This window comes from Canis lupus, chromosome 8, assembly GCF_048164855.1.
Source record: "Canis lupus baileyi chromosome 8, mCanLup2.hap1, whole genome shotgun sequence".
NCBI classification, from domain to species: Eukaryota; Metazoa; Chordata; class Mammalia; order Carnivora; family Canidae; genus Canis; species Canis lupus.
In genome coordinates this window covers 59516938-59544518 of record NC_132845.1, presented here as the reverse complement: position 1 = coordinate 59544518, position 27581 = coordinate 59516938, and the positions used below count along the sequence as shown (strand labels likewise).

The 27581-nt window shown below is 52.3% G+C and overlaps 3 protein-coding genes and 2 long non-coding RNA genes across 8 annotated transcripts in view; 2 read left to right on the top strand and 3 right to left on the bottom strand.

Moving 5' to 3' along the window:
• Positions 1-146: 146 nt before the first annotated feature.
• On the bottom strand, positions 147-3509 carry YPEL3 (yippee like 3). 3 transcript variants are annotated; one of them, XM_072836494.1, is made up of 5 exons: positions 3345-3509; positions 2461-2643; positions 2313-2356; positions 1992-2100; positions 147-631 (listed from the first exon to the last, which is right to left on the bottom strand). In XM_072836494.1, exons 2-5 carry the CDS (start codon positions 2575-2577, stop codon positions 542-544), a joined length of 360 nt encoding a protein of 119 aa, XP_072692595.1. In that variant the 5' UTR covers positions 2578-2643; positions 3345-3509; the 3' UTR covers positions 147-541. The 3 variants fall into 3 exon arrangements, with proteins under 3 accessions (XP_072692595.1, XP_072692596.1, XP_072692594.1); XM_072836495.1 differs by lacking the exon at positions 3345-3509 and adding an exon at positions 3223-3244; XM_072836493.1 differs by lacking the exon at positions 3345-3509 and having other exon boundaries at positions 2461-3001.
• Positions 3510-4730: 1221 nt separating this feature from the next.
• On the bottom strand, positions 4731-10270 carry GDPD3 (glycerophosphodiester phosphodiesterase domain containing 3). The gene is made up of 10 exons (XM_072836374.1): positions 9838-10270; positions 9547-9589; positions 9172-9307; positions 9035-9080; positions 8778-8896; positions 8575-8664; positions 8075-8208; positions 6751-6810; positions 6595-6646; positions 4731-4928 (listed from the first exon to the last, which is right to left on the bottom strand). Exons 1-10 carry the CDS (start codon positions 9980-9982, stop codon positions 4791-4793), a joined length of 963 nt encoding a protein of 320 aa, XP_072692475.1. The 5' UTR covers positions 9983-10270; the 3' UTR covers positions 4731-4790.
• Positions 7560-11004, top strand: LOC140638660 (uncharacterized). The gene is made up of 2 exons (XR_012035664.1): positions 7560-8900; positions 9223-11004. It is a non-coding gene; the product is annotated as an uncharacterized lncRNA (long non-coding RNA).
• Positions 10629-17096, bottom strand: MAPK3 (mitogen-activated protein kinase 3). Its single transcript, XM_072836373.1, has 9 exons — positions 16885-17096; positions 15688-15870; positions 13654-13843; positions 13359-13475; positions 13026-13140; positions 12535-12666; positions 12259-12368; positions 12024-12178; positions 10629-11200 (listed from the first exon to the last, which is right to left on the bottom strand). Exons 1-8 carry the CDS (start codon positions 17055-17057, stop codon positions 12056-12058), a joined length of 1143 nt encoding a protein of 380 aa, XP_072692474.1. The 5' UTR covers positions 17058-17096; the 3' UTR covers positions 10629-11200; positions 12024-12055.
• Positions 17097-17234: 138 nt separating this feature from the next.
• The window catches only part of LOC140638659 (uncharacterized), a 46216-nt gene continuing 35869 nt past the window's right edge, over positions 17235-27581 (top strand). For both annotated transcript variants that reach the window (XR_012035663.1, XR_012035662.1), the window contains exon 1: positions 17235-18345. This is a non-coding gene — a long non-coding RNA (uncharacterized lncRNA). The remainder of the gene's footprint in view (positions 18346-27581) is intronic.

Genomic DNA, 27581 nt, shown 5'->3' with positions numbered 1-27581 from the left:
CTGGGTCTCAGATGGCTGAGCCCCCAGGGCGCAGACTGCCGCTTTGACCGCGGCGCCCACCCGTGTCATGTGGGGGCCCAGAAAAGATCTACAGAGGAGTCTGTATGCTTGAGTCCCCTTTCCCGGATTCCACGTGAGCCTGGGGCTGTCTCCACTTCATTGTTTTATTATGTACAAACGCTACAGAACGAGGGGAGCAGACACGCGTGGGGTAAGAGGGGCCCGGTGGGGGGAGTTCACAGGGCAGACGGTGCACTGGGGCCGGGGGAGCAGCACACAGGCCATATCTATAGGGCAGGCGGGGCAGGAAGGGGTTAAAAACGAGATCCAAGCCAGCCAGATCGCAGGGAGTTGCGGGGGTGTCGTCCACCTTCTGATCTCCCCCCAAGGTCACAGTGCATGCAATAAAATATATGTACAGGAGCTGGATCCTTCCTCTGCGGGGGCCCTGAGGGTCCAGGGCTCCCTTCTTGTGGAGGGAAGCCAGTGGCGCCCTCTGGCGGCCAGGCCAGGCTCGAGCCACATGCGGCAGGAGCAGGGGTCAGTCCCAGCCGTTGTCTTTGATCATGTGGTTGAGTTCAATGATGTACTTCCCCTCTTTGTACTTCTGGCTGCTCTCGAAGGCCTGTTCCTGAAAAGAGGGGAGAGGACATCGTCCCTGGAGCAAGGGCTTTACCAAAAAGAGATTAGGGTTGGGGAGCAGGTATGTCTGGCCCCATTTTACTTATAAGGAAGCTGTCATGCAGAGAAGCCAAACCAGCTGGCCACAAGACACACAGCCGGGAAATGACAGAGCCAGGCTTCTCACTAATGGGACAGACAAAACTCTGAATTACCGGGACTTTTTAAGTACTCTCTGTTGGCTCCAACAGAGAGGATATGGAAGTTTCTTAAAGACCCAGAGATTACAACAAACTGGTAGCCTGAAGGCCAGTTTTGACTTATGCGTGTGTTTTGTTGGGCCAGCAGGGTTTAGTAAAAATAACTTTAAAATACTAAAATATAGGTGGGCCAGGCTTACTCCAGTTTGCCAGACCGGCCCCTCCCTCCCCAGATGCAAGCACTTGAGTTTTTGGCCTTTGGATTAGGCCATCGCTTTATTTGACAGAAGTCCAGAGAGGTCAAATCACCCGTCTGGGGATGCAAAGCAAATCTGTGGCAAGGGCAAGGGTGAACTCGGGTTAGGCAGCCTGCCTGCCTCTGTCTGGGGCATCCACCCCACAGAGGCACTGCAACTCCAAGTGATGCCTGAAGAGTCCTGTCCCTTGCAGTTTCCCCAGAGCATCTTCTCTTGCTGCATCTAATCTGATCCCCATAACAATTTTGGGTGCCAGGTAATGGCTTTATCCTCCACTGCCAGATAAGGAAATGAGACTCAAGATAGTGAAATCAGACCCTGGACAGCAGCTCTGGCAAGGAGGGCAGTGAAAATGAGGCTCATGGTCACAAGCTCCATGTCACTGTGAGTTCTTGGGCAATTTCTCTGAACCTCTGAATGGCAGTGGAAGCTGGCGGTCAAAGATGTGGAGTTAAACAAAACCCACAACCAGGATTCTGGTCCCTATTCTGTTCCTTACCATTGTGTGACCTTGGGAAAGTTACCTAACATCTCTGGGCCTTCTTTTCTTCTGTAAAGTGGAGCTAATAATAGACTCTACCTACAGGATTGTTGTAATGATGGAATGAGATAATGTGTGGCAAGCACACAGAGTGCATGGCCCATAAACATTCAATAAATGGTCATTCTGATGATGGCCTCATCTCTAAAATGGGGATGCATGTGCATGTGAGGAGAGGGATGGGTGGAGAGAAAAATTCTAAAAACCCCTTGCAGGATGTGACAGAAAAGAGCATAGTCAGGGGATGAAAAAACAGTTTGACTTGTGGGAGCTGAGCCTGTGTGCTCTGAAAGATTACTACACGACTGCTTGTGAGGAGGTGATGTGAGGTTGTGTCAAAGAGTAGTCTGGGGTCAGAGGTCACAGACTCACATATTTCCAGCCCAAAGTTGTCTTGCAGTTCTCGCAGTGGATGTCAGCAACAGCATGGAGGCCTGTCAGCAGCACCCGCTCCTCGGCTGGCCCGCAGCCCACGTTCACCCTGCGGGGAGATGGGGGCAGTCGCAGGGAGGGTCCTGCCATCACAAAGCCCCCCTCTAGCTTGTATCCAACTGTGTCTGTCCTTAGTATCCAAGAGAAGGGCGATCACATCTTCTAACCTGAATCAGGGGACTTTGGGAGTCTCAGCATGATGCCGGGGTCATAGGTCATGACAGAGATCAGGAAAAGAAAGAAGGGGGACCAAATACTCACACAGAGTTGAAGAGGTAGGCACGCCCCTGACTGCCCTGGAAGGACTAAAGGGTGGGAGGGAGAGAGGAAGGGAGTCAGGGCTATTGGTGGAAAGCTGCCAGGTAGCCCTTCTAGCCTCTCATTCTAGCCCCAAATGTGACCTGGTTACCTTGGAGATGAGGTCGTCGTGGTTGGCCAGGTGAGCGCGGCAGTGGGCACAGCTATACCTCCGGTGACAGTCATCCAAGTAGGCCTGAAACGTCTTGGGCTTTGAAATCCGCACCATGGCGGGGGCCGGGGGCAGTGGCCCCACGCGGGGAGCAGCCCACGGGGAGCAGAGGGAGCCCAGTGCCTGCAGGGAAGGGAGTGAGTGGGCTGTCAGGGCCTGGGCCACACACATGCAGGCACACCCAGGGCCATGGGGACTCTCTCTGTCACACTTGGCTGCTGTCTTCTCTCCCCAGAGCCAGCAGCTTCTCCAGGGGCCAGAGCCAGCTCAGTTTTGACTCACTGAGAAGGCCTCAAGTTGCATCACGGGGAAACTGAGGCTTGGAGGAGCCTGAAGTGAGTCATCCATCTACTTCCGGCCTCACCCCTGCTGACCTGGTAACTGAAGCTGGAGGAAGGGGCTTTGCAGGGGATGAGCTGACAGTTCTCATTTAGGGGGAAGTAGGGAGGGATGAGGAGCTGGATGGTCCTTAGGACCTCACCTGAACTGCCAAGGGCGGGGGCGGAGGGGGGCGGGGAAGCGGCTGCACGTGAAGTACAGGGCGTTCACCTGGGGAGAGGGTCCCTCACCTGGAGAAGGCAGGGGCCCTCACTGAAGGTGGAGAGTCACCTAGGAGGGAAGGGGCTCTTACCGGGGGTGGGGTGGGGGGCGCCGAGGCCCGGTCTGTGCCGAGGGTCTCTTACCTGCGTCGCGGAGCCTTACCTGAGACCCCGGGGCTCACCTGGGGCGCGGGGGTGGGGGGCGGGCGCCGGGGGAAGGGGGCAGTCCTCGCTGGCGGGGCGGGGGCGCGGGGCGACGCGCAGCCCTGACGATGCGGGCCTCACCTCGCCTGGGCGCGCGGGGGCCCAGTCCGCCGGGGTGGCCTGGCCTGGGAGTGGGGGGCGCTCCTGGTGGGCGCCGTCCCCCCCCGCCCGGGTTCGCAGCCGCCGCGACTTGTTTACACCGAGACCAGCTGCTGCCGCCGCTGCGGCGGGAGGGGGAGGGGGCCGGCCTCTGGTCCCGGCGGTCGCCGTGGCCAATCGGCGCGCCGCATGCAAATGAGGGGGCGCGTCACACAGCGGCCAGCGCAGGCCCGGGCTGCCCTTCCCCCTGCTCCGGGCTCCGGCCCGCCCGGAAATGCGGCTGCGGCCCGCCCGCCCGCCCGCCCGCCAGCCCGAGGCCGCTCGCCGTCTGCCCCCCGCGGGCTTCGAAGGGGCCGGGCTCTGCGGTGCCGGAGCTGCGCCGGGTTAGGAGGGGGGTGGTGTCTGGACGCACGCCCCGGGGAAATAATCGCCGTAATTATCTGCGTTTAACCGCCGCCCGTGCCCCACTCTCTTAATCCCCGCAGCAATCCTACGAGGCAGCTTTTGCTATTGTTCCCATTTTACAGGGGAGCAGAGGTCAAAGAGGTCTAGCAGCTCTCCGGAGGTTATGCAGGCGGAAAGAGGCAAAGTTGGGATTCTCACTTTGGTCCGATCGCCCGCTCTTTGGGAATGGGAGAGCTAACGGTACCCATCCGCGTTAGACCTCTGGGAGCTGGAGCCTCAGAACGTGCCAGTTCCTACTGCTGAGCATCACCTCTTCCAGGCAGCCTCCTATGATGCCCTTGCCTATGCAGGCTGGGTTAGGGGTCTGCTGTGGGTTTCCACGGGTTTCCACGGGTTTCTACCCTACTAGACCTGTCTTCCCCCCTGCAGCGGCCCCAGTAAGAAGCCTGGCCTAAAGTAGTCGACAAATGCCTGTGAGATGTGATTTGTTTGGGAATAAGGTACTAGGGCTGGAGAGGACTGAGGAGTTTGGGGGAGCTTCTGGCTTAGGTGTGGGTATGGAGGGTTGGAAAGGCTGAGGCAGTCAATCAATGGGCACTGAGCATCCAGCCTCCAAGGCCATGTCCACCCTCTGCAGCCTGGTGAAGAGGCCCACAGGACTAGATGAAGTCCCTTGCTGTGTGTGCCTGGGGCTCTTCAGGGCCTTAAGAGAGTGGAACCTGTGGCTCTGAAGGGGCAAGAGGCCTTGCTCCTTCCTGCAAGGGACATTCCTGAGAAGCGTGGAGGCCAGGCTGGCACAGGGTGTGGCATTACTCTGGGTCTGGAATGTGGTGGAACTAGTGGGTCAGGCTGGTTAGGGCCCCAAACTCTGGCCATAGACTGGCCTCTTCTGCCCTCAGTGGCCATCTTTGCAGTCGCCTAGGACCTTGTCCCATCTGTGCCCCCCAAACACCAAGCTGTGACTCAAAAGAGGATATTTATTGGGAAAGAGACCTAGGCAAGAGGGTGAGGTTTTCTGGGCTTTTAGGAGGCCTGGGCAGATCCTCGGTGATTGTCCAGGTAGTGCCTCAGGGCTGTGGGGTAATCGGTCATGACCCCGGTGGCCCCCAGGCTGTAGGCTGCTTCAAAGTCCGACTCTTCATTAAGGCACCAAAAGATCACCTGAGTGGGGAGGGAGGGGCTCATAGTTTCACACAGCTTTACCTGGAACGTCCCCTTGCATCCAGATGGTGGGAGCCCTTCTGTATGGAGACCTCCCAGCAGTGGGACGCTGGAGAGGACTGTTGGATCATCAGGAATTTTGTAAGTTGGTTATTAAACACGGCCATTATGTAATACTAAGTTATATAAATTTGTAATTCAATAAATGCTCTTAAAAATGTAATAAATACTCAAAACTCATCACTTCCTCATTATTTTACTACATGTTACTATTACCTACACCCTGGAGGTTAGTCACATCTGTTGACTGTTTAAGGTGGAAATGTTACCCAAACTCTGTGCTCAATGACTTCACGTTGGCAGCCTGAAATTGGACAAGGTGAGAGTACATATGCCAGAGAAATCATCTATGGTTCAGATTGGAGCCACTTTTCTTCTCCCCTGCAAAGCTAGCTGTGGACCTCTCCCAGTCTCCCTGAGTCTGCTCTGCATCTTCCCTGCTGCCTGAGTCTTCTCTTGTGGGCATGGATATGGGGAGAGATGGTATGTGTACCTGGGGCAAGTCATTGGATCTCTTGGTTTCTTAATGTGACCAATGAAAATGATGATCCAACCTCCAGAGTTGTGGTGAAAACCCTCAGAATTGGGGGGGGGGGGGGCGGCTAATCTGAAAGAGGGGTGTCATCCTCATGCCTCACTCACCCCCACATCTGGGCAGTCAAGTCCTGGCCTGTCAGCTAACTCCTCCATCCATCCTGCTGCTTGCCACCTAAGCCCGACACCTGACAGTGACAGCACCTGCCTCCTCCACCGGCCCCCACAGTCTCTTCTCCACATGATGACCAGAGTGACCCTTAGTCACAAACAACTGGATAGGGCTCTCCTCTGCTTAAGGTCCTCAAAAGCTTCCCTTCCTCTAGGCTGATGTCTGGGCTCCTTACTGACGCTCACAGGCTTCCTGCCTCAGCCACTGCTGCCTTCTCCAGCTCCCCTTGTACCACTTCCTCCACACTGCAGCCCAGTGGAACCTCTCTTCAGTTCCTCCCACTGCCATGGCCTCTGGCTCCTCCTGGCTCTCCCATATGCTGAGCCTCTTGCAGGAGATGCTCTCCTTTTCTCTCCCTGCCAGCCAGCTCCTCACTTGTTCCTGAAGGCCTCCTTTGACCCTACAGACCACAGCGCTATTTCCTTTCTGTCCACTTGGTGCCCTGTGATTGCTTCATTTCCTTCCACTGTCCCTGATTTGATGGTAAGTTCCCTGCTCCTTCCCTGGCACTGCCATGCCTGGACTGTAGCGCATTCTCAACAAAGGTCTGCTAATTAAATGACCTGGTCAAAGTGGATGCCCAGGAGAGGGGCAGGGAGGAGACTGGGCTGGTTTTTACCTTCTCTGGTCTCTTTCCCAGCCCCACTCACCCCCTCATCAGGAATCAGGACAGTAGGTTCAATACATCATCATCATCATAATGGCTGGCGCTTATCAAGCCATTGCTAGGTAACAGTTAAATATACCATGACCCCCACTTCACAGATCGAAAGACTGAGACTCTAAAGGTGACCTGCCCGGGTGACCTAGTTAGCTGGTAGCAGAGCTGTGCCTGGAACGCTGTACTAGGCTCACGTTGTGAACCACCCACTTGCTGAGGGGGTGACGGTCAAGCCTCACCTGCACTCCTCGCTGTTCCAGGTGTTGGATCAGGCTTTTCCTCATGATTAACCTGGTGGGAAGCGGGTGCCAAAGGCGGTGATGAGAGGGGACGAGGGAGAAGGGCAGTGGTAGGTCTCTATGGGGACATGCCACCCAGCATCCTTGCCCCCTCACCATTTGGAAACCATAGCCGCCAGCTTGTTCAGCCCAGAGCAGGGAAATGGGAAGTAGGTCCTGCAGAGAGATAGTGTCATGGTCAGTCCCCTGCATCTTACTCTGTCACAGGGGTGGGGTGTTGGCGGCCCCTGGCCAGTGTTACCCGGGCCGGTCTAGAAGAACCTTTGCAACTCCCCAGATGAACAAGTCCTCTACTGCTGGGTGAGATTCTACCCTGACATCCGGGCCTGCATACTTGGAGAGTGTGCCTTCCCCTCACTGTTTTACAAAAGAGGAAGCTCAGTTTTTGAGAGCCAAAGACCTGAGCCCACTCGATTCTCAAGCTGGATGTGCAATCTGAAAGTCCCCTGGTTGGGCCTGACCAGCTTCCTGAGGCCAGACAATGCTCAGTGGGTCTGCTTATCGTCCTGATTGGCCCACGTCAGGGATGATTTTAGGGGCCCTTTATAAATGTCCCAGTGCAGGCTCTGGAGTGAGACCCAGGCAGGCAAATTCGTACCCTACACTTCCAGCTGTGTGGCCTTGAGCAAATAATAGAACCTCTCTGAACCTCAGATTCTCCGGGGGTACTGTGGGGGTCACGATTCCTGTAACTTCTGGGCTGCTGCAAGGTAAAGCTCTCATCAGCTAAGGGATGTGAAGACACTTTGCAAACCCTATATAAGGTTCTGCACACAGAGCGCAGTAGTCTGATGATATCTTTGTAGCAAGGGATTGTGGGGGCTTGCTGGGACCTCCCTCAGGGCAACAGAGGGGAGAAGAAAGCACTAGAGCTGCCACAGAGTTCTCAAAAAGGGAAGGGAGGGGCCAGGCTTAAGAGCTGGCGAAGTATCCAAATTCCTGATACTTTACCCAGCTGTTACTTTGTTAATCCTGGTCTCCCAGCAGGAGAAAGCTTGCTTTTCCTTTTGAGAATCAGAGAATGATACTATAACTGATTAATATTTGTCTCCCAGCCAGACTGTGTAGGCTCACTGGGGACAGGGACCTTACCCCACCCACATCTTATTTACTAGTGTAGTTGCACCTAGAACAGAGTAAACATTTCGATAAATATTTGTTGGATGAATGGATGAATAAATAAATACTTTGTCCTAAACTCTATCCACATCAACACACATCTGCATAGAGTTTCAAGGGGTACGTGGGCCCCTGCTCAGAATTCATGAATGCTTGCGGAGAACCACTGTCTTCAGAGGACCCTGGGGGCTATCCTTGAGGATGGCCAGGGAGCTGGGACTTGAGGTGTATTTCTCTGAGGACAGAAGCATCTTGGGACCTGGGGGAGGATGCAGAAGGAAAACAGGAACCCTGTGGGTACCTATTGATGATGGTGGGCAAGAAGCAGATGAAAAACCTCTCCGGGATATGGACGAAGGGCAGCAGCCCCAGGTAATAGAGCAGCACCAACCACAATCCTCGGGTTATCGTGAAGGCGAATGGCATCTCAGGGTTCTGGGAGGCAAGGGGAAGTGAGACGGGGGTCAGTCTGCTTCTGGAAAAGCAGAGAGGAGGCTCGGGCTGCAGGGGGAACAGTGCTGGACATTCAGAAGCTCTACTACTTGCAGGATCAAAGCTATAACCTTGGCCAGGTGTTCAGGCCTAATTGCACCCCTCCCCTCCTCCCCAATCCCCCAGTTCCCACCATCATGCCTGTGCTCACATTCTCTCTAGCATCTCTCCTCTCCAAATTCTACCCTCTGAGACCCTTCTCAGGGCCAGTCAGTTCCTCCACACACCCCCAGACCTGCCCAGCCTCTGCCCTGGAGCCTCCTGCTCCTGAGAGGAGGGGTGGCTGGAGGAGGGAAAGCATGGACTCACAGCAGCCCTGCACTTCTTCATGATTGAGCTCTTTTCCGAGGCCCAGATGGTGATTTCATTGCGGTCAAAGTGCCTCACCAGGCCAGCTATCTGGGGTGGGGAGGGATGATGATGATGATGATGATGATGATGATGATGATGATGAAGGGCAGTCAGGCCTCTCTCCGGCCCCAGGCTCCCCCCACCCCTGCCTGTAGTACCACCTTGTTAATGAGTTCTTCATTTCCCTTTTTGACCTCCACGCTCATGGGCATCCGAGGGAACCTCCGGAACACATCCTCCAGACTCACCATACGCCGATCTGACCCATGTGCAAAGTGGCCTAGGTGGGTTGTGCAAGAGGGATCAGAGGGGGATGGGTGGGGTGGGGTGGGAACCTGGTGGGAGGAACGGAGTCCCAGTGGAGAAGAGAGGGCAGGAGGTGAGGACATGACCCCACTTGGTAAGGTCATGCTCTCACCTGGTGAGAAGTAAACTTCCAGCTCCTCCTTGTAGAGGGGCAGCTCCTGGGGAGAATAGGGAGCAAGTGACCAGGAGGCTCGAGTGGAAGCATAGTGGCTCTTTGGGGATTGTGGGGGGGGGGCAGGCAAAGCCCACCTCAAAGTCCAAGCTGCTCACATCCCTATTCACGCCTGACTGGCGAGACAGGTTCTCGTCGTGGGACAGCACCACCACACCATCCCGTGTCAGCTGGCAGTCAAGCTCCAGGAAGTCGGATCGCTGGGCCATGGAGCTATGAGAGTGAAGGTCAGTGCAGGGGGGCACCCAGGGAAAGGGGGAGACCAGATCACAGGGTGGTGCAGAGGTTTAGGGGAGTGTGGGGCAGGACTCACAGCAGGATGTGCAGCGCATAGCTGCACACCTCCAGGGGGCCCCAGTCACTCAGGCTAAGAAGTGAGTGGCGCCCTCTGGTGTCATGCAGTGCACGTCTGGCACCACCTCAGGCTGCAGCTTGGGGGCAGGTACACTCACTTCTCCATGGCTTCTATGGTGTGTTCCAGTCGCTCTCCAGATCCTGTGTGGGGCAACTGGGTGGGTCCCAGGGCCTGGCCTCCCACCTCTCCCCTTATCCCCTGCCTCTTCTTCCTTCTTCCACATCCTGCCCTGCCACCTGGCTCTCCTCCCCCCTGGGGCTCGGCTTGCTTTCTAATAGCCTGCTGCCGGGGCCTCCCCTGCTGCTGTCCACCCTGGCACCTTGCTGTCCCGACTCCACCCTCAGTAGTCACCATCGCCATCCTCCCTTCCTACTGGAGCCCAGCTCACCTGCCCGGTGGGCCCCCAGGCGCGGCAGGAAGGCTGGAGCCCAGGGTGTGTGCAGCAGGCGAGGCCGGCGCAGGAAGAAGATGGAGAGCATGACATAGCCGCCCAGGGTGGGTAGGGCATAGTACAGCAGAGGGCTCATGGTCATGCTGCCTCGCTGGGCTCCCGCCGAGTGAACCCAGACGCTCCTGATGTACTGTGCTGCCTCTGCTGACTGCCTGCCCGGTGTAGGCTGGCTCCGCCACTGGTCGCCACCACACCCCTGGGACCTGCTGAGCCTGCTCCTGGCCTCAGGCCAGGCTGCAGTGCTCAGCTGGGGATGGGGGAAAGGCAGGAGGAGAGACTCCAGCAGCCCTGGCTCTCCCACCTTTAGACCTTTCACAGACCCCAGCACCCTGCTCTCCTTGGCCACACTGCAGGAAACAAACCCCCTCCCCCACTGGGTTGGCTACAACCTTCCCCCCTCCCCCTCCCATCTGTTTGCAGCTTGGGTGTCTAACAAGCCACCCTTAGCCATTTCCAGAGAATCTAGGGGTGTGTAGGATGCCCCTGAGTCACCCCCAAAACACCCCCAGCCAGTTAGACAGGAAGCCAGTACAGAGGGAGAGGACAGTGACTAAGGGGAAAATTGACCCCACTCTGTCCAGGAGGCTGGTGTTCCTGACAATCCTGGGGAGCCAAAGATCACCAAGACTGGGTGAAGCCACACAACTGGGAAATGGCTGGGCAGGTGTGTCAGTCCTCAAAGCAGTGGTGAGGGTCGGGGCGTCGGCAAATACAGACAGAGCCAGGGCCATCATATACACATCTCTATATTTATATATTAGATACAGGCACAGGGGTGGGCAGGGGCACCAGGCTGTCCTCGTGCCCCCAGCTCCACTTCTGTTCACCCACACACAGAGGCAGCAGGGGGTGTTAGATGTGGCAGCTTTGAGGGAGGGGGTTTAGGCCTGGGCCCTGTTCCTCAGGGGGACTAGCCCTGGAGCCTTAGGAATATTCCTTCAGGGAAAACGGGGTGGGGTTTCAATGGGTCAGTGTCCCCCATCCCCCCACCACCCTTCAGTCGGTCCCCGGGCAGCCAGAGCCCTTCCATTCCAGAACTACCAGAGACTGGGATAGCTGGGGTAGACGAAGGCAAGCAGCAGAGGGCGATTTACTTTGGGGCCACCTAAGCCCCTCAGGTCCTGGGAGGGGAGGCGGGGCAGAGGGAGACTTGGCCTGCCTGGAGCAGGAGGCCAGAGCAAAGCCGTGGAAGGTGGCCAGGTGCACCCTCTGCCCCGACCTGGGCCACCAGGGGTCTGGGTGGGGCACAGTGTCCATTTCCTAACAGTCCGGCAGGGGAGGGGCAGGCAGGAGGCAGAGCCTAAACAAAAAGGCAGATGGGAAAGGGAAAGGAACCGTTAGCACCCACCAGTGGACCTGCCGGAGCCCTGACCTCCACCTCCCTCATCCCATCCTCATGGCTGCCTGGGATGGGCCTTGTGTTCTTTAACCATACTTGGTGAGAGCATCAATGCCTATCTCAGGGTACAGCTGGAGGGCAGAATGAGTTAATGCACATAAACCCCAGAGAACAGTGGTTAGTGCTCAGTGTTTGCTCTCGTCCTTGGGACACTCCCCAGGAAACTGAGGCACAGAGAGCTGAGGTGTCTTGCACAATGTCACATGGCTCTTACTAAGTGTCAGGGCTGGAGTTTGAGTGTAGGTGTGTCTGCCTTCCTTCCATCAGGCTGCAGCTGGCCAGAAAGACGGAAAAGAGACTCGAGGAAGGAGATCTGTGTGGGCGGGCACTTGATCTACTGACCCGGGCACCAGGTGTGAGGGAACTTGGCATCTGGGACAGGCTGGGTACTGCTGGCTCCTCCCAAGGCAATTACTGCCCCACCTGCCTCTCTGTCCACACCTGGCTCTGGTCCTCAGATGGGGGAGAGGGGCCCTCAGGGACCTCCAGCTATGGAAGCTGGAGCATGCAGGGTGTTGCGAGGTGGGAGACCTTCAGGGCTGGGGGAGAGGGAGAGGGATGTGAAGAATTGGTGGCCCACAGGTCTGTGGCCTGAGCAGGCTCTAGCCTTTCTGTTGCTACCATGCACCTGACTCATGGGTGTGAACAAGCCTGTGATTATATGGAGGTGTGCTGGACACATTGGTATTGGTGAATCTGTGTGTGGGCAGTGGGGAGCACTCACCAGGCCCCAAGGAACAGAGGTGTCTGTCCAGACTAGGGGGCTTCCAGCACCCCAGGCTGGAAGCGGGCTGTCTCCTGGAAGATGAGCTCCTTCAGACGCTCCTTGGGTAGATCATCCAGCTCCATGTCGAAAGTGAAAGGCTCCTCAGCCACTGGCTGGGGTGGCAAAGAAGTCAGGCTCACGCTGGGTCCCCCATCCACCTACCCACCAGCCCTGTTGCTGGTGTCTGGCCCACCTCATCTGTTGGGTCGTAGTACTGCTCCAAGTAGGGATGAGCCAGTGCTTCTTCCACTGTAATCCGTTTGTTGGGGTTAAAGGTCAACATCCGGTCTAGCAGGTCAAGGGCTAGGTAAGGGCAGGAGTCAGGGTCAAAGAAAAGGCTGGAGAAGCTCCCAGAAGCATCACTTTGCTTCTTGTGCCCAGGGTAGTGTCCACTTAGGCAGCTGCTTGGCTCATGTACCCTCCTCTGCACTGAGTTTTTACCCTGTACCAGCCCCCATGTCCCTCTCACCTTTGGAGTCTGACTTGGGAAAAAGCTTGGCCCATGCCACCTTGGTCTTGGAGGGCAGAGACTGTAGGTAGTTTCGGGCCTTCATATTGATGATACAGTTCAAGTCCTCCTGGGATGGAGAGCCTAGGATACCTGTGGGTAAGGTGGGTGCCTCAGTGAGAGCTCTCTCCCTCCTGGGAACAGAAGGAACCCCAAACAGGAGTCCCCTCCAATGAGCTCCAAGCTCTGACAGTTATCTCCCAGCCAATACTATGGTGATGAAGGGCAAGGGGTCTGGATTTGGGCAGCCACAGATTCAAATCTTGATGTGAATGCTTCATAAGTGTGGAGTGTAGCCTTGCTCTTCCCATCTATCGAACAGGGATTGTGTCTGTATCTCACTGAAATACTGTGAGATGCTGTAGGGGCTCCACACATGGTAGTACCCTGACCATCAAAAAATCTCACCTCCCACTAATCTCCTCCTACTTGGCTGGCCAGGCCCCCCTCACCTAGAATGTGGTTGAGCTGGTCCAGGTAGTGCTTGCCAGGGAAGATGGGCCGGTTGGAGAGCATCTCAGCCAGAATGCAGCCCACAGACCAGATGTCGATGGACTTGGTGTAGCCCTGGGGAGGAGGAAAAAGCAGTGGGCTCCTGGATCAGCCTCAACAGGGCTCTGCTGTCTGGGCCAAGCCACTACTCCAATCTAGGCTCAATACCAGCCAGGGAGGAGCAGGGCAGAGGCCTGGAGGCAGACTTCCTGCATCATGGGGGTCATGCCTGGCTCCAGGGCTTTCTGAGACCTGGCCCCTGCCCTTTAGGGGTGGGTGCCCCCCCCCCATACCTTAGAGTTAAGCATGATTTCTGGAGCCCGGTACCAGCGCGTGGCCACATATTCTGTCAGGAAGCCAGTGTGGTCATGCTCAGGATCGGCAATCCGGGCCAGGCCAAAATCGCAGATCTGGAAGCCAACCAAGGCTGCTAAGCTCAGTGCTCAAGGCCCAAGGCCCACGTGGTCATATCACCCTGCCTCTGCCCACGCTGTTCCCTTTGCTTGTGATGGTTTACTCAAGGGGTCTACTGGTCACCTGGAAGCCCCAGACCCATGGGACAAGGGGACAGGCACCCAAGCCTCTGACCTTAAGGTCGCAGGTGGTGTTGATGAGCAGGTTAGAGGGCTTTAAATCCCGGTGGAGCACATTGGCTGAGTGGATATACTTGAGACCTCGCAGGATCTGGTAGAGGAAGTAGCAAACATGGTCGTTGCTCAGCTGCTGGCTTTTGAGCAACTTGTATAGGTCTGTCTCCATCAGGTCCTGCACGATGTAGCTGAGGATGGCACAAGAGCCCCCCCAGGTGGGGGTAGCGGGAGGCGCTTGGTTAAGAAGAACAGACTTTGGCAGCTAGGCTTCCTATCCCCTTCCAGCTAGTGTCCCTAAGACTCAACCCATATCATGAGCTGGACAAGGCCCAAGCTCAGCAGTTGGGCTCAGGGCCTCTTGCTGCATTCTCGGCTGGCACCCCCTGAACAAAAGTACTTCCATTCCGTGGCCTCTGTTTCCTTATTGGGAAAAGCAGGGATGATAAACTGCAGGAAGCAGGAAAGCTTCACGGTTAAGAGCAACCACTCTGGACTTGTTTTGCTGGTGGCCAAACCCCCACTCCACTGCTCATTGGCCTCATGACCTCAACCCATCTGCACCTCCATTTCCTCATGTGGAAAGCAGGGGAGAGAGAGTGGCTCTTTGGAAAGCAGTTATGAAGACTCAGTGAGGTGACCCATGGAAACCAGCCGGCCCAGTCCAGAGCCTAGCATGTTGTAAGTGCTCAGCAAACATGAACTAGTGTTGCTATGATAAATGCCTAAGCCACATGGCTGTTGAGAGGGTTAAATGAGATAGTGTGAACACCATCTGGCATGCAATAAATGTTTGCTTAAAAATAAATGCCTGCCTTATGGGGAATGGTTTGGGCAAGACAAATGAGGAGAAACTCCCAACAGCATGCTCCTCCTCAAAGAGTGCCTGGCCATACATCAGAAGATGGAAGAGTAAATGTCCTTTGGTATTTTAAGAGAAAACAAAGATTAAACATACGTTAAATAAATAAATAAATAAATAAATGCCATTTGGTTGCTCTCTGAAAGAATAAGTCAGGGCTGTCTTTTAGAATCAGCCTTGAAAGAGCCTTCTGAAGACACCTGGGCCGATTATGCTGTTTGAGAGGTGAGGAGGCCCAGCAAGATGCAGTGACTTGCTTAAGGTCACACAGCAAGCTAGTGGCGAGTGTGGAGATTTCCTGCCCACAGCTTGTGGTGGGGGCTGCAGACAGTGCAGCACAAATCCCCACATTTGGGTGGAGAACTGGGACTGGCTGGGGGTGGGTAGGGTGGGGAGAGGTGATGGGTGCTATAAGCTGCTAACAACAGGGCCTGACAGGAAGTGGACGACAAGCTAGGGAAGCAATGTGGGGGGGGGAGGGCAACAAAGACAAGGCTGTCCCTCCCTGGGCGAAGTGCAAGTCCACAGGTGACTGGGGTGAGGCTCTGAGCAGGAAATGTCAGAGAAAGGACAGTTCTCATCTGGGGGAGGTTAGGAGGCAGCAACAGCAGCACCTGATTTGGGGCTTTCTGAGCCTCAGTTTTCTCATCTTTGAAATGGAGCTGATGAGACCCATCTCATACAGCAGCTGGGAGGTAGAATAAGAAGTGTCAAAGCATTTGGCGTGCACTGCACCTCACTCATAGTAGGCCCTTCAGAACGGGCAGTTTTCTTCCTTCCTGCCTTCCTTCCAGTCTGCAGACCCAGAGAGGAAAGAATCATCATCTGTTAAACAAGAACTGTCTGTGGGCAGAGGCTGGGTCACGTCACAGAAATGCAGATGTCAAAAGACAAAGCTCCCATAGAGCCCAACTCTCACCCTCCCCCCAAATGAGGCACAGCATGGAGCACAGACTTGCCCAAGGCCACACAGCCTGGTTACAGCAGGCCAGGATTCACCTCAGGCCTCCCAGTCCTCTTACACTCTGTGGTCTCTTTTCTGCTGGAAAGTTTCATTTACTGGGTTTGTTTTGGAGTGTGGCAGGAAAGAAGGAAACAGAAAGAAAGCCAACGTTCTCCCAGCCCGGCTCTGAGGCTATGCCTAGCCAGCCATCTGGCCAAGGTGAAGGATACACATCCCTCATGGCGTCCAGGGTGGGCGCCCGCAGAATGTCCCGAATGCCAATGACGTTCTCATGGCGGAAGCGCAGCAAGATCTGGATCTCCCTCAGTGTGCGCTGGCAGTAGGTCTGATGCTCAAAGGGGCTGATTTTCTTGATGGCCACGCGAACCTTGCGCACGTGGTCGTAAGCTGAGCTGAGAGGGTCAGAGAGATGTTGTTGGTGTGGCCTTACATAGGGGGAGTCCAGGCCTGGTGGCCCTACCCAGGCCTGAGCAGGGAGGGGAGGGAGCATGAGAGGACTCTGGCCAAGTCATAAACAATGCTGGTTCCTTCCTGCTGTGAAGGCCTGGGATCTCCAGGGAGAAAGCTGGGGACCAGCCAGGCAGCCCTTCGGTGACTTCACAAACAGAGGAAGAGACTGACCGTTCACTGACTTCCCCTCTCCTCAGCCCTGTCCATTCTAGTTGCCCTGACCTCTCATCCTCCCCTCTCCAGGCTGGGCTCCTTCAACCCAAGACAGGTCCAGGGAGTGGGAGGTGAGTGCAGGACGCACAGTGAGGCACAGTGAGAAGGAGGCGGTCAGGAGGGATGGGAAAGAAGGGATGAGGTGTTAGGGTCAGGCACCTGGGCAGGAGAGCTGTTCCCAGATGAACAAAGGCCCAGAGCACACAGTGGGGACGAGAGAGCTAACAGACCCCTTCTAAAAGTTGCAAGAACGCACCCCTGGACCCCTCATGGGTCACCGGGCTCCTGGCCCCAGGCCCAAAGCCCTGCCCCACCCTGCCCAGCCCTGAGCTCTGCTCTCCCCAGCTCCTTGGCAGGCCTCACTGGGAGAATCCAAGGCATCCTTTCCCCAGAGTAGGGTCCTTCACTCGGTCCTCACTGATATCACCTCCCCAAGAATACTTCGTGTCTCCGCCTCCTCCCGCGTCCACAGAGTCCCCAGGGTCCCCCCACGGCTCCCCCGCGGACACTCCGATGCCCCTCCCTTCACTACAGAATGGTCGCTCCTGAGGCCTCCCAAGCCCCCTCCCCTTAGAACGTAGGCGGCGCCGCTCCCCCAGAGCACCCCAGGGCCGCGCCGTGGGACGCCCCGCCGGCCTCGTGAAGCCCCCGCCTCCTCGGGACCCTGGGAGCGCCCCGGCCCGAGGGCACTCACCCTCGCGCGCGCCCCCCCACGAGCCCCCTCCTCCGGAACGCCCCCTCACCTGACCATGCCGTACGCGCCCTCGCCGATGTAGTGCAGCTCCGTGTAGCGCGGGCCCACGTCGAACGGCTGCCCCTTCACCACCTCCACCTCCCCCGAGACCCCCGGGCCGACCCCATCGGCTCCCCGGGGCTCCCCGCCCCCGCCCCCCTGAGCCGCCGCCGCCGCCGCCATCTCCACTCCTCCCCTCCCGCCTCCCCGCCTCCCCCCGGCGGCCCCGCCCGAGGCCCCGCCCCTTCCCGCCCGCCCCGCGCCCCGCGCCCCGCGCCCCGCCGCCGGCTGAGCCGCGTGCGCCAGGCCCCGCCCCCGCGCGCCCCCGCGCGCCCCCGCGCGCCCCACGTGACCCCCGCGCGCTCCCGGGCGCCCTCGGCTGCTGCCCGGGTCCCCGGTGCCCGGCCGCTCCGTCTGCTGCTGGCAGCCCGTAGGGACGAGCGCGGCGGCCGGGAGACGGTGCACCCCTCCCGCCGAATGCAGGCTATAGCCGGCAGGGCCGCCAGGTGACCTTCCCGGAGCCACCCAGCAAGCGGGTGCGGGAGCTGGGGCCGGGACCGAGTCGCCTGGCCCCGCCAGCTCTGCTGCCAACCGAGTCGCGGCCCGGGGCTCGAGATGGAGCCCCAAGGGGGCCCTCCCCAGCCCTCTGGAGTGTGGCCTCCGAGCGAGGCTCGGCCCGACGACACACGGCCGCATCCGCATTTCCCAGTAGCGTGGGAGATGGCTTCTTCGCAGATACGGCCTGCCTTTCACAGATGAGGGGCCGAGGCTGGTGACTTGGAGCCACCGAGAACCCGCAGGTCCAGACTCAGCCTAATGGGTTTCTGACAGGCCTGCGAGAGTGGACTAGGGGCTTGGCCTCTTGCCAGCGACAGTACAGTGCTGGAAGTGAGCACCCATAACCTCAGCCCATTTAGGTGGAACTGCAACAGAAGGGCGGGAAAGCTGCCTGCAGTGTTGACCAGGTTTGGTTAAAATACACTATCAGGCTTCTCTCAAAAAACAGCAAAATAGGTGACGATTTTGTTGTCATTGGACTTGGTGAAACTGGAATCCTGGCAGGATCACCATCTTTTGATGGGATGCAAGATTTTGTAGTTTACACCATACTTGGACCAGCTGGGTTTCTTCCATAGGACAACCGCACATTATAGGTGTCCTCCGATTTTCTTAACAGGATGAGCAGGGGCCATGTCTGTCTTGCTCATTACTGTATCCTCCCCTGTACCTGACGCTCAGACGTTCAAAGATTTTTGACTGGATAAATCAAATTGTATGGATGGGGAGTTGAGACTTAAAATGATATCTTTTGACACAGAGGCAGAGGCTCTTTTCAATTCCATTCAATCTCCCAGAATCAGAGCCTGTTAAAACCCAGGAAAGGGCCCTCCGAGGCCATCCAGTCCATTCCCCTCACTTCACAGAGAAGCTGTGAGCTGGACGCTTCACAAAACACATCTCCTAGCCTTCAGTAAGTAACCACGTTGGGTTTTGTTTGTTTGTTTGTTTTATAATCCCTTAGAAGCTAAGAGTAGATCCTTATGTGCATTACAGATCAAGAGACCAAATGGAACAGTAATTATGATTCTGAAATTGCTCATAATTAGATCTACAGCCAGGCACTCTAATTCAGATTAATGAGACTGAGTAGCTGGTTCCCAATAGCCTACAAGTCAGTGAAGGTTTAAGAGATGCTAATTAGATCAATGTTTCAGGGTAGGTTTGTTTGTTTGTTTGTTTTGTTTTTAATTATTCATTTGATAAGCAATTGAATTGCACTGTGTGCAAAACTCCTAGCTAGGTAGGCACTGTGGCTAATGAAAGATTACTATATAGTTGTGAACTAGTGGGTAAGAGCAAGAGCTGTCTGGATTTCCTGGGTTAGAATCTCATCTTTACCACTTACTTGCTGTGTTACCCTGGGCAGATTACTCTCTGGTCTCTCTACCCACGGAGTTTCTAATCTATTGAAGAGAAAAGATGCACATACATAAATCACTGTAATACAAGATAGATGGATGTCGTATATGGTGTGTGAGCTCAGGGTTGGTGAGATCGCCCTCCTTTAGAGAAACAGGGAGGGAGCTAAGGAGGAGATAACATTTGCACGATGGAAAAAGAAGTGGGGTTTTGGAAGGTCGGCATAGAGGGAAGGCATCAAGGAGAAGGAGCAGCGTGAGCCCCAGCACAGAGGCAGGAGCATGATTTGTCTAGTGTGGCTGCAGTATAAAGGATTAAAAGGGGTTCAGGCTGAAGAGGTAGGTTGGGGGCCAGATTGAGGAAGGCCTTGGATTCAGGCAGGGAGTTTGGATGTGACTCAGTAAGCGGTAAAAGCCTTTGAGGGACTTTTGCCAGATCATTTTGCGACTGTGGGAGAATCTAATGACTCAGAGAAAGCACCACGGAGTTCAGCGTGGAGCCAGGTTTCCTGAGCGGGACCGAGCTTCCCGGCAGAGGAAAGGCTGGTGCATCGGGAGTGGTGCCTGCCACATCAAGCTGCTTTTTAGTCTTTTTCGAAGGAGTGTGACTCAGATTGCCCTCTAGTGGCTGAGGTTGGTACTTCCTTGGTCTATTTCGTAGATTGATACTTGTCTTTTTTTTTTTTTTAATTTTTATTTATTTATGATAGTCACACAGAGAGAGAGAGAGAGAGAGAGGCAGAGACACAGGCAGAGGGAGAGGGAGAAGCAGGCTCCATGCACTGGGAGCCCGACGTGGGATTCGATCCCGGGTCTCCAGGATCACGCCCTGGGCCAAAGGCAGGCGCTAAACCGCTGCGCCACCCAGGGATCCCCAATACTTGTCTATTAAAGGCTGAACAGCTATTCTGCGCCGGCACTTTTATATACTTTGTCTCCCATCATCCTCATAGCAGCGATATAAAGTAAGTACTATGAACATTTACAGAAAAAAAACAAAAACCCAGAAGCTTACTGAACTACTGAGTTGGAAGGAGCTTTCAGAATAATTTTCTCTCACAGCTCATTGCTCTTTAGAGTTTTTCTAACAGCTGCCATTTGGCTTAGTTCTATCATCTGGATCTATCCAGACTAAATCTTAAACCAGTTCTTTTTTTAAGATTTAAAAAATTTTTTATTTATTCATGACAGAGAGAGAGAGAGAGAGAGAGACAGGCAGAGGGAGAAGCAGGCTCTGTGCAGGGAGCCCGACGTGGGACTCGATCCCGGGTCTCCAGGATCATACCCCAGGCTGAAAGCGGCGCTAAACTGCTGGGCTACCAGGCTGCCCTTAAACCAGTTCTTATCTGTGATGTCAAAGTCACAAGAGAGGCCAGCGGGTAGTTCGACTAGGGTAACAAGTGAGTAACATCTGAAGAGCACAAGTGAGCATTCCCATTCCAACCACCTCAACTGGTCAGCACAACCCAAGAAGGCAGCAGATGTGCAGGAACAGGGATCGGATCAGAACATACTTACTAATTTATGAAGATTTAAGAACTGACCTTTTTTTAAAACCCAAAACCCCCTGATATAGTTTGGGTTTTTGTTTGTTTGCATCACTTTTTCCTATCTTAGAGATGAGCTCTACTCAGACATCTCTCCTTTGGCATGAGCATTCTGAAGATCACCCCTTCTCTAAAATCATAATTTAATTTATGATTAATTTGAGAGAGAGTGTGTACCTGCATGTCAGGGCATGGGGGAGAGGGAGACGGAGAGAATCTCCAGCAGGAATCTAACTCGAGGTGCCATCTCACGACCCTGAGATCATGACCTGAACCAGAACCAAGAGTCTTGGACACACAAGTGATGGAGCCACCCAGGCACCACAATCCCTTCTCTGAAATCTTTGTGGTCAGCACTGCCTGCCCCACTGGGCTCCCTTCTCTACAGTGTCACCCTTGGTTATGTCATACTCTGGTGGTATCAACTGTTTATGTAAATCTCTGCCTTTCTCCTTAGTTCTAGTTCAGAGTTTCAGTGTTTGCTGGACAGCTTCACCTGGAGGCTTGCAGATGCTTTCACATCCAGTGAAACTTGTCCTTTTACTTCAAACCTTTGTCTTCCAGACTCTGCTTGCCGCATTTCTGCCACCAGTCTCAGCGTTGAACCCTGTCCTGTTTCATTTGTCCAGCCAAACTCCTTGCTGTTTTATTATCATCATAGTTACTGAGACCATCATCCCTACTGTGGATCAAACCCCAATTGCTTTTTTTGTTTTGTTTTGTTTTTTACTTTTTAGATAATTTCAGAACTTACCAAAAAGTTACAAAAATATTTCAGGGCATTTCTGTATACCCTTCATCAACGCTCTCTAAACGTTAACGTTTTATTTTTTTTATTTTTATTTTTATTTTTTTTTAAATTTTTTATTTATTTATGATAGTCACAGAGAGAGAGAGAGAGAGAGGCAGAGACACAGGCAGAGGGAGAAGCAGGCTCCATGCACCGGGAGCCCGACGTGGGATTCGATCCCGGGTCTCCAGGATCGCGCCCTGGGCCAAAGGCAGGCGCCAAACCACTGCGCCACCCAGGGATCCCCACTTTTTATTTTTATTTTTATTTTTTTAAATATTTTTATTTATTTATGATAGTCACACAGAGAGAGAGAGAGGCAGAGACATAGGCAGAGGGAGAAGCAGGCCCCATGCACTGGGAGCCCGACATGGGATTCGATCCTGGGTCTCCAGGATCGCGCCCTGGGCCAAAGGCAGGCACTAAACCGCTGCGCCCCCCAGGGATCCCCCACGTTTTATTTTTTAAAAAGGATTTTATTTACACAGAGAGGAGAGAGAGAGGCAGAGACACAGGCAGAGGGAGAAGCAGGCTCCATGCAGGGAGCCCGATATGGGACTGGATCCCAGGACTCCAGGACCATGCCCTGGGCTGAAGGCAGGCGTCCAACCGCTGAGCCACCCCGGTGTCCTAAGCCAGTTATTTTGTAGACTGTCCTTGGGTTTGGGTTTGTCTAATGTTTCCTTGTGATTTGTCATTTCGCTTTGTCTTCACTATTATATTCTCCCCGATACTGTTGTACTGACAAGTCTCCTTTCTTCAGCCCTTACGAGGTTTGTATTAAGCAGGCATCTTTCAGTAGCAAGAGGTCAAAGACCCAGCTTAAAACGATTTCAACAAGATAGGATGTTTATCGGCTTCCTGAAAAGCTAGAGGTAGGGACACCTGGGTGGCTCAGTGGTTGAGCTTTTTGCCTTTGGCTTGGTCATAATCCCGGGGTTCTGGGATCAAGTCCCACATTGGGCTCTCTGCAGGGAACCTGCTCCTCCCTCTGCCTAAAATCTTTTAAGATTTTATTTATTTATTCATGAGACACACAGAGAGAGAGAGAGAGAGAGAGAGAGAGGGAGGGAGGGAGGCAGAGGGAAAAGTAGGCTCCATGCAGGGAGCCCGATGTGGGACTCGATCCCAGGACTCCAGGATCATGCCCTGAGCCAAAGGCAGATGCTCAGCCGCTGAGCCACCCAGGCATCCCTAAATAAATCCCTAAATAAAATCTCAAAAAAAAGAAAGAAAAAGAAAGAAAGAAAGAAAGAAAGAAAAGAAAAGAAAAGAAAAAAGAAAAAAGAAAAGAGAAAAGAAAAGAAAAGAAAAAAGAAAGAAAAGGGAAAGGGAAAGGGAAAAGTTAAGTTTAGAGGTAAGATATTAAGGTGCAGTTGGCTCCAGGGACTCAATATCATTAGGATTTTGGTCCTGGTGCTAAGCTCTGTTTTCTTCTGACTTGGTTCCATCCTCAAGTGGTTCCTCTTATGGTGTCAAGAGTGCCAGGGATCCCTGGGTGGCGCAGCAGTTTGGCGCCTGCCTTTGGCCCAGGGCACGATCCTGGAGACCTGGGGTCGAGTCCCACGTCCGGCTCCCGGTGCATGGAGCCTGCTTCTCCCTCTGCCTGTGTCTCTGCCTCTCTCTCTCTCTCTGTGACTATCATAAATAAATAAAAATAAAAAAAATACAATTTGCTTTAAAAAAAAAAAAAAGAGTGCCAGCAATTCCAGATTTATGTCTGATTTTTTTTTTTTTGCCCCAGTAACTCCAGGAGGGGGAAAGCTTACCTCTGCCTGGCTCTGTCTCCTTGTAACTAAAACCCCAGATTTGAATCCCATTGCAATTGGTTTTGTTTGGAACCTGTATGAATCCCTAAACCAATCAATGTGGATTTGGGGGTTTAATTATCTTTACCTGTGTGACATGAACTGGGCAGGGAGAGGGATGGTTTCCCACAGAAAATCGGGGTGCTGGCCCCAGAAAGGATTGACCAGGCAAAAGAGCGGTATCCATTACAATGTTTCTGGATAGAAATTCTTTTTTTTTTTTAATTTTATTTATTTATTCATGATAGTCACACAGAGAGACAGAGAGGCAGAGACACAGGCAGAAGGAGAAGCAGGCTCCATGCACCGGGAGTCCGACGTGGGACTCGACCCCGGGTCTCCAGGATCGCGCCCTGGGCCAAAGGCAGGCGCCAAACCACTGCGCCACCCAGGGATCCCCTGGATAGAAATTCTTAATGCCTCCCGTTAACTACCAAATAAAATCCTTGATCAACTTCTGAGGCCCTACTTAGTTTGATCCAAACCTATCTTTTTGCACTCCTTTTCTTTTCTTTTTTTTTTCTTAAGGCCTAAATTTTTTTCAAGATTATTTATTTATTTATTTATTTATTTATTTATTTATTTATTTATTTATTTGATAGAGCGCACAGGAGTGAGGAGGAGGGACAGAGGAAGAGGGAGAAGCAGATTCCCCGCTGAGCAGGGAGCCTGATGTGGGGGCTCAATCCCAGGACCCTGAGATCATGACGAGGTGAAGGCAGATACTCAACTGACTGAGCCACCCAGGTGCTCCTTGCACTCATTTTCTAGATGAACCTTTTGCTCTAGCCAAACTAGATTTTTCACGGGCTTGCATACCATAAACATTCCTGCTTCGGCACCTCTGCTCATGCTGTTTCTCTCTCTCTTTTTAAAATTTTATTTATTTATTCATGAGAGACACAGAGAGAGAGGGGCAGAGACACAGGCAGAGGGAGAAGCAGGCTCACTTCGGGAAGCCTAATGTGGAACTCAATCCCAGGATCCTGGGATCACGCCCTGAGCCAAAAGCAGATGTTCAACCACTGAACCAGCCAGGTGCCTCGCTGTTTCTGCTTTTATGGATGCTCTTTATGTGGCATGGGTTTTTCAATAAAAGGAATCTTTTCCAGTTCCAGAATTAGCTCAAATACCACCTTTTTATGAGGTGTTTCTTGGTCTCCTCCACCTGCACGTGCTGCACCTATGCTTCTTATATCAAAGAGCTAATGTCAGATTTTTATTATATTTATTTATGGACTCATCCTGCTCTCCCTACTAAGTTGTTAAACGTCCTGAAGGCTATAGAGCTGGCATCTTTACTTTTAAACTCTTACCAGTATCCGGTATTGTTTTGCTCTCGATAGGTGTTTGTTGAATGAGGGACCTGAATATTTATGGCATGGTGTCCATACCCTTCATCAGCTGGGATAGCGCTTTTCTAGATGAGCTCAGGGTTGACTGTGTTCCTGTTAAAATGCAGCATCCAAAATAGAATCCCATTTTCTATATGTAGCCTAACCAGTGGGAGTGCAGTGGGAGTATTGCTTCCCTTGTATTGGGCCAATATTTTATTTTTTTTCCACATAGAGCCTTTCCTTGAACCCCCAATCTGAAATATCTGCTCTTCATAGGCCTCCCTCACAGTGTTCTTTTCTTGCATGGAACTTAGCACAATTTGTCATTACAGATTCATTTGTGAGGTGATGGAGTGCAGTGATTAGCAGTGTGGGGGCTGCAAGGTCCCTTCTCTTTCTGCTTCTGTGGATTTGCTTCCCAGAACTGTGAATGGAGAGATGAGGTATGCTCCTCTTACCTGCAGAAGCTTGGATTGTATTCTTCTTTCTTTTTTTTAAAGATTTTGTGTTTTGACAAAGAGAGAGAGCTCAGAAGCAGGGGGAGGGGCAGAGGGAGAGAGTGAAGCAGGCTCCCTGCTGAGCAAGGAGCCCCATGTGGAGCTCCATCCCAGGCCCTTGAGATCATGACCTGAGCTGAAGGCAGGTGCTTAACCAACTGAGCCACCCAGATGCCCCTCTGTCACTCTACTTTGGCTTTTTCTAGGATTTCCTGTAAATGGAATCATACACTATGGAGTGTTTGACTACTTACGCTTAGTATATTTTTGAGATTCATCTGTGCTCTTCTGTATATTAATACTTCATTCCTTGAAACCAGCTTTTTTATTGAGTTATAACTCGTACATCATGAAAGTCAATATTTTAAAGTGTATAATTCAGTAATTTTTAGTATACTTGCAAGGTTATGTCACCATCACTGTTATCTAACTCCAAAACATTCTCATCACCCTCAAAAAGAAACCCTGTACCTATTAGCAGTCCCTGCCTGTTCCCCTCACTCCCTCCAGCTCCTTCCGATCACTAATCTCCTTCTTGTCTCTATGGACTTGCCTATTCTGGATATTGCTTATAAATGGAATAATATAATATGTGGCTTTTTGCACTTGGCTAGTTTTACTTCGCATGTTGTCAAGGTTAATCTAGGTTGTAGCGTTCTTTATGCTTGAGTAATATTTTATTGTATGAAGATACCATATTTACATATCCATTCATTAGTTGGTGGATGTTTGGGTTGTTTCTATGTTTTTTTTTTTTCTTTCCTTAAGTGGGCTCTATACTCATCGTGGGACTTGAATTCACAGCCCCAAGATCCAAAGTTGCATACTCCACCTACTGAACCAGCTAGGTGCCCCTTCACTTTTCTTTTTTTTGTTGTTTTTTTTAAGACTTACTTATTTGTTTTGAGAGAGGTGGGGAGAGGGGCAGAGGGAGAGAACTCTCAAGCAGACTCCTTACCAAGCACAGAGGAGTCCAACCTATGACCCATGAGATCATGACCTGATCCAAAACCAAGGGCTGGAGACTTAACCAACAGAGCCACCCAAGCGCCCACCCCTCCATTTTTTTTTTTTTTTACTGTTATGAATAATGTTGCTATGAACATTCCTGTAAAAGTTTTTGTGTGAACATATATCTTCAAATCTCTTGAGTATATATTTAGGAAAATTGCTGGATCATATGGTAACTTTATGTTTAACTTCTTGAGGAACTGCCAAAGTGTTTTCCGTGGGGGCTGCACACTTTTATATTACCACCAGCAGTATATGAGAGCTTCAGTTTCTCTCCTCACCTCTTATTATTATTTGTCTTTTTAAAAATTATGTCCTTGTATTATTATGTTAAAAAAAAGAAACTATTGCTTACTCCAAGGTCATGAAAATTTATATCTGTGTTTTCTTCTAGAGTTTTAGGGTCTAGTTTTTTTTTTAAGACTTTATTTATGTATTCATGAGAGACACACACACACACACAGAGGCAGAGACACAGGCAGAGGGAGAAGTAGGCTCCATGCAGGAAGCCCGATGTGGGACTTGATCCCGGAGCCAAAGGCAGACGCTCAACCGCTGAGCTATCCAGGTGTTCCTATGGGTCTAGTTTGTATATTTAGGTCGCTGATCCACTCTTAGATATTTTGAATGTGATATGAAGTAGAGGTCCAAGCTCATTCTTTTGCATGTGGATATCCAGTTATCCCAGCACCATTTGTTGATAATACTATTCTTTCCTCATTGAACTGTGTTGGCACCCTTGTTGAAAGTCAACTCACCACAAATATATGGGTTTAATCTTTGGACTTTCAGTTCTATTCCATCAGTGTAATCATTGTTTCTTTCTTTCTGCTTGCTTTGGGTTTAGCTTATGCTTCTTTTTCCAGTGTCTTAGGGTGGACAATTGGGTTGTTGTTTAGAGATCTTTCCTCTTTTCTAACACCGGCACTTCTTATATGGGTTCAAATTTATAGCTATTCCCCTTTAAGCACTCTCAGATGCACACCATAAGTTTTTATATATTGTATCTTCATTTTCATTCATCTCAAAATATTTTCTTTTCTTTTTTTTAAGACTTTACTTATTTATTCATGAGAGACAGAGAGAGAGAGAGAGACAGAGACAGAGACATAGGCAGAGGGAGAAGCAGGCTTCATGCAGGGAGCCTGATGTGGGACTCGATCCCAGAGTCCTGGGATTATGCCCTGAGCCAAAGGCAGATGCTCAACCACTGAGCCACCCAAGCATCCCTCAAAATATTTTCTAACTTCCCTCATTAGTTCTTTTTTTTTTTTTGACTCACTGATTATTTAAATAGCATGCTGTTTAATTTCCATATATTTGTGAATTTCCCAAATTTCTTTTTTTTTAAATAGACAATAGCAGAGTTACTAAGAGATTGGGCATTTATTTATTTATTTATTTATTTTTAAAATTTTATTTACTTACTCATGAGAGACACACACACAGAGAGGCAGAGACATAGGCAGGGAGAGGAGAAGCAGGCTCCATGCAGGGAGCCTGATGCGGAACTTGATCCCAGGACTCTGGGATCATGACCTGAGTCAAAAGCAGACACTCAACCACTGAGCCACCCAGGTGTACCATCTATTTATTTATTTTTAAAGGAATCTCTGTGCCTAGTTGATGCTCAAACTCACCACCCCGAAATCAAGAGTTGCATACTCTACCAACTGAGCGAGCCAGGTGTCCTCCCAAAATTTCTTTTTGTTACTAATTTCCCTCTTCATTGTGATCAGAGAACATATTTTTTATGATGTCAGTCCTTTTACATTTATGGAGAATACAGTCTAGCATA

Bases quoted from the DNA above. Each gene is read 5' to 3' on its own strand.
- MAPK3 (XM_072836373.1), bottom strand. From the start codon at position 17,057: ATGGCGGCGGCGGCGGCGGCTCAGGGGGGCGGGGGCGGGGAGCCCCGG. The intron at 13,476-13,653 runs GTCAGAGGCTTG...GTTGGCTTCCAG, and splicing joins ACACCACCTGCGACCTTAAG to ATCTGCGATTTTGGCCTGGC. The intron at 13,141-13,358 runs GTATGGGGGGGG...CCTCCTCCCCAG, and splicing joins AAATCATGCTTAACTCTAAG to GGCTACACCAAGTCCATCGA.
- YPEL3 (XM_072836493.1), bottom strand. From the start codon at position 2,691: ATGTGTGTGGCCCAGGCCCTGACAGCCCACTCACTCCCTTCCCTGCAG. The intron at 2,357-2,460 runs GTAACCAGGTCA...CCCACCCTTTAG, and splicing joins ACGACGACCTCATCTCCAAG to TCCTTCCAGGGCAGTCAGGG. The intron at 2,101-2,312 runs GTGAGTATTTGG...ATCTCCCCGCAG, and splicing joins GCCTACCTCTTCAACTCTGT to GGTGAACGTGGGCTGCGGGC.
- GDPD3 (XM_072836374.1), bottom strand. From the start codon at position 9,982: ATGACCATGAGCCCTCTGCTGTACTATGCCCTACCCACCCTGGGCGGC. The intron at 9,081-9,171 runs GTGGGCTTTGCC...TATTCTCCCCAG, and splicing joins TGAGCAGCTTGGACTTTGAG to GAGCTGCCCCTCTACAAGGA. The intron at 6,647-6,750 runs GTGAGGGGGCAA...GCTTCCCACCAG, and splicing joins GCGGCTATGGTTTCCAAATG to GTTAATCATGAGGAAAAGCC.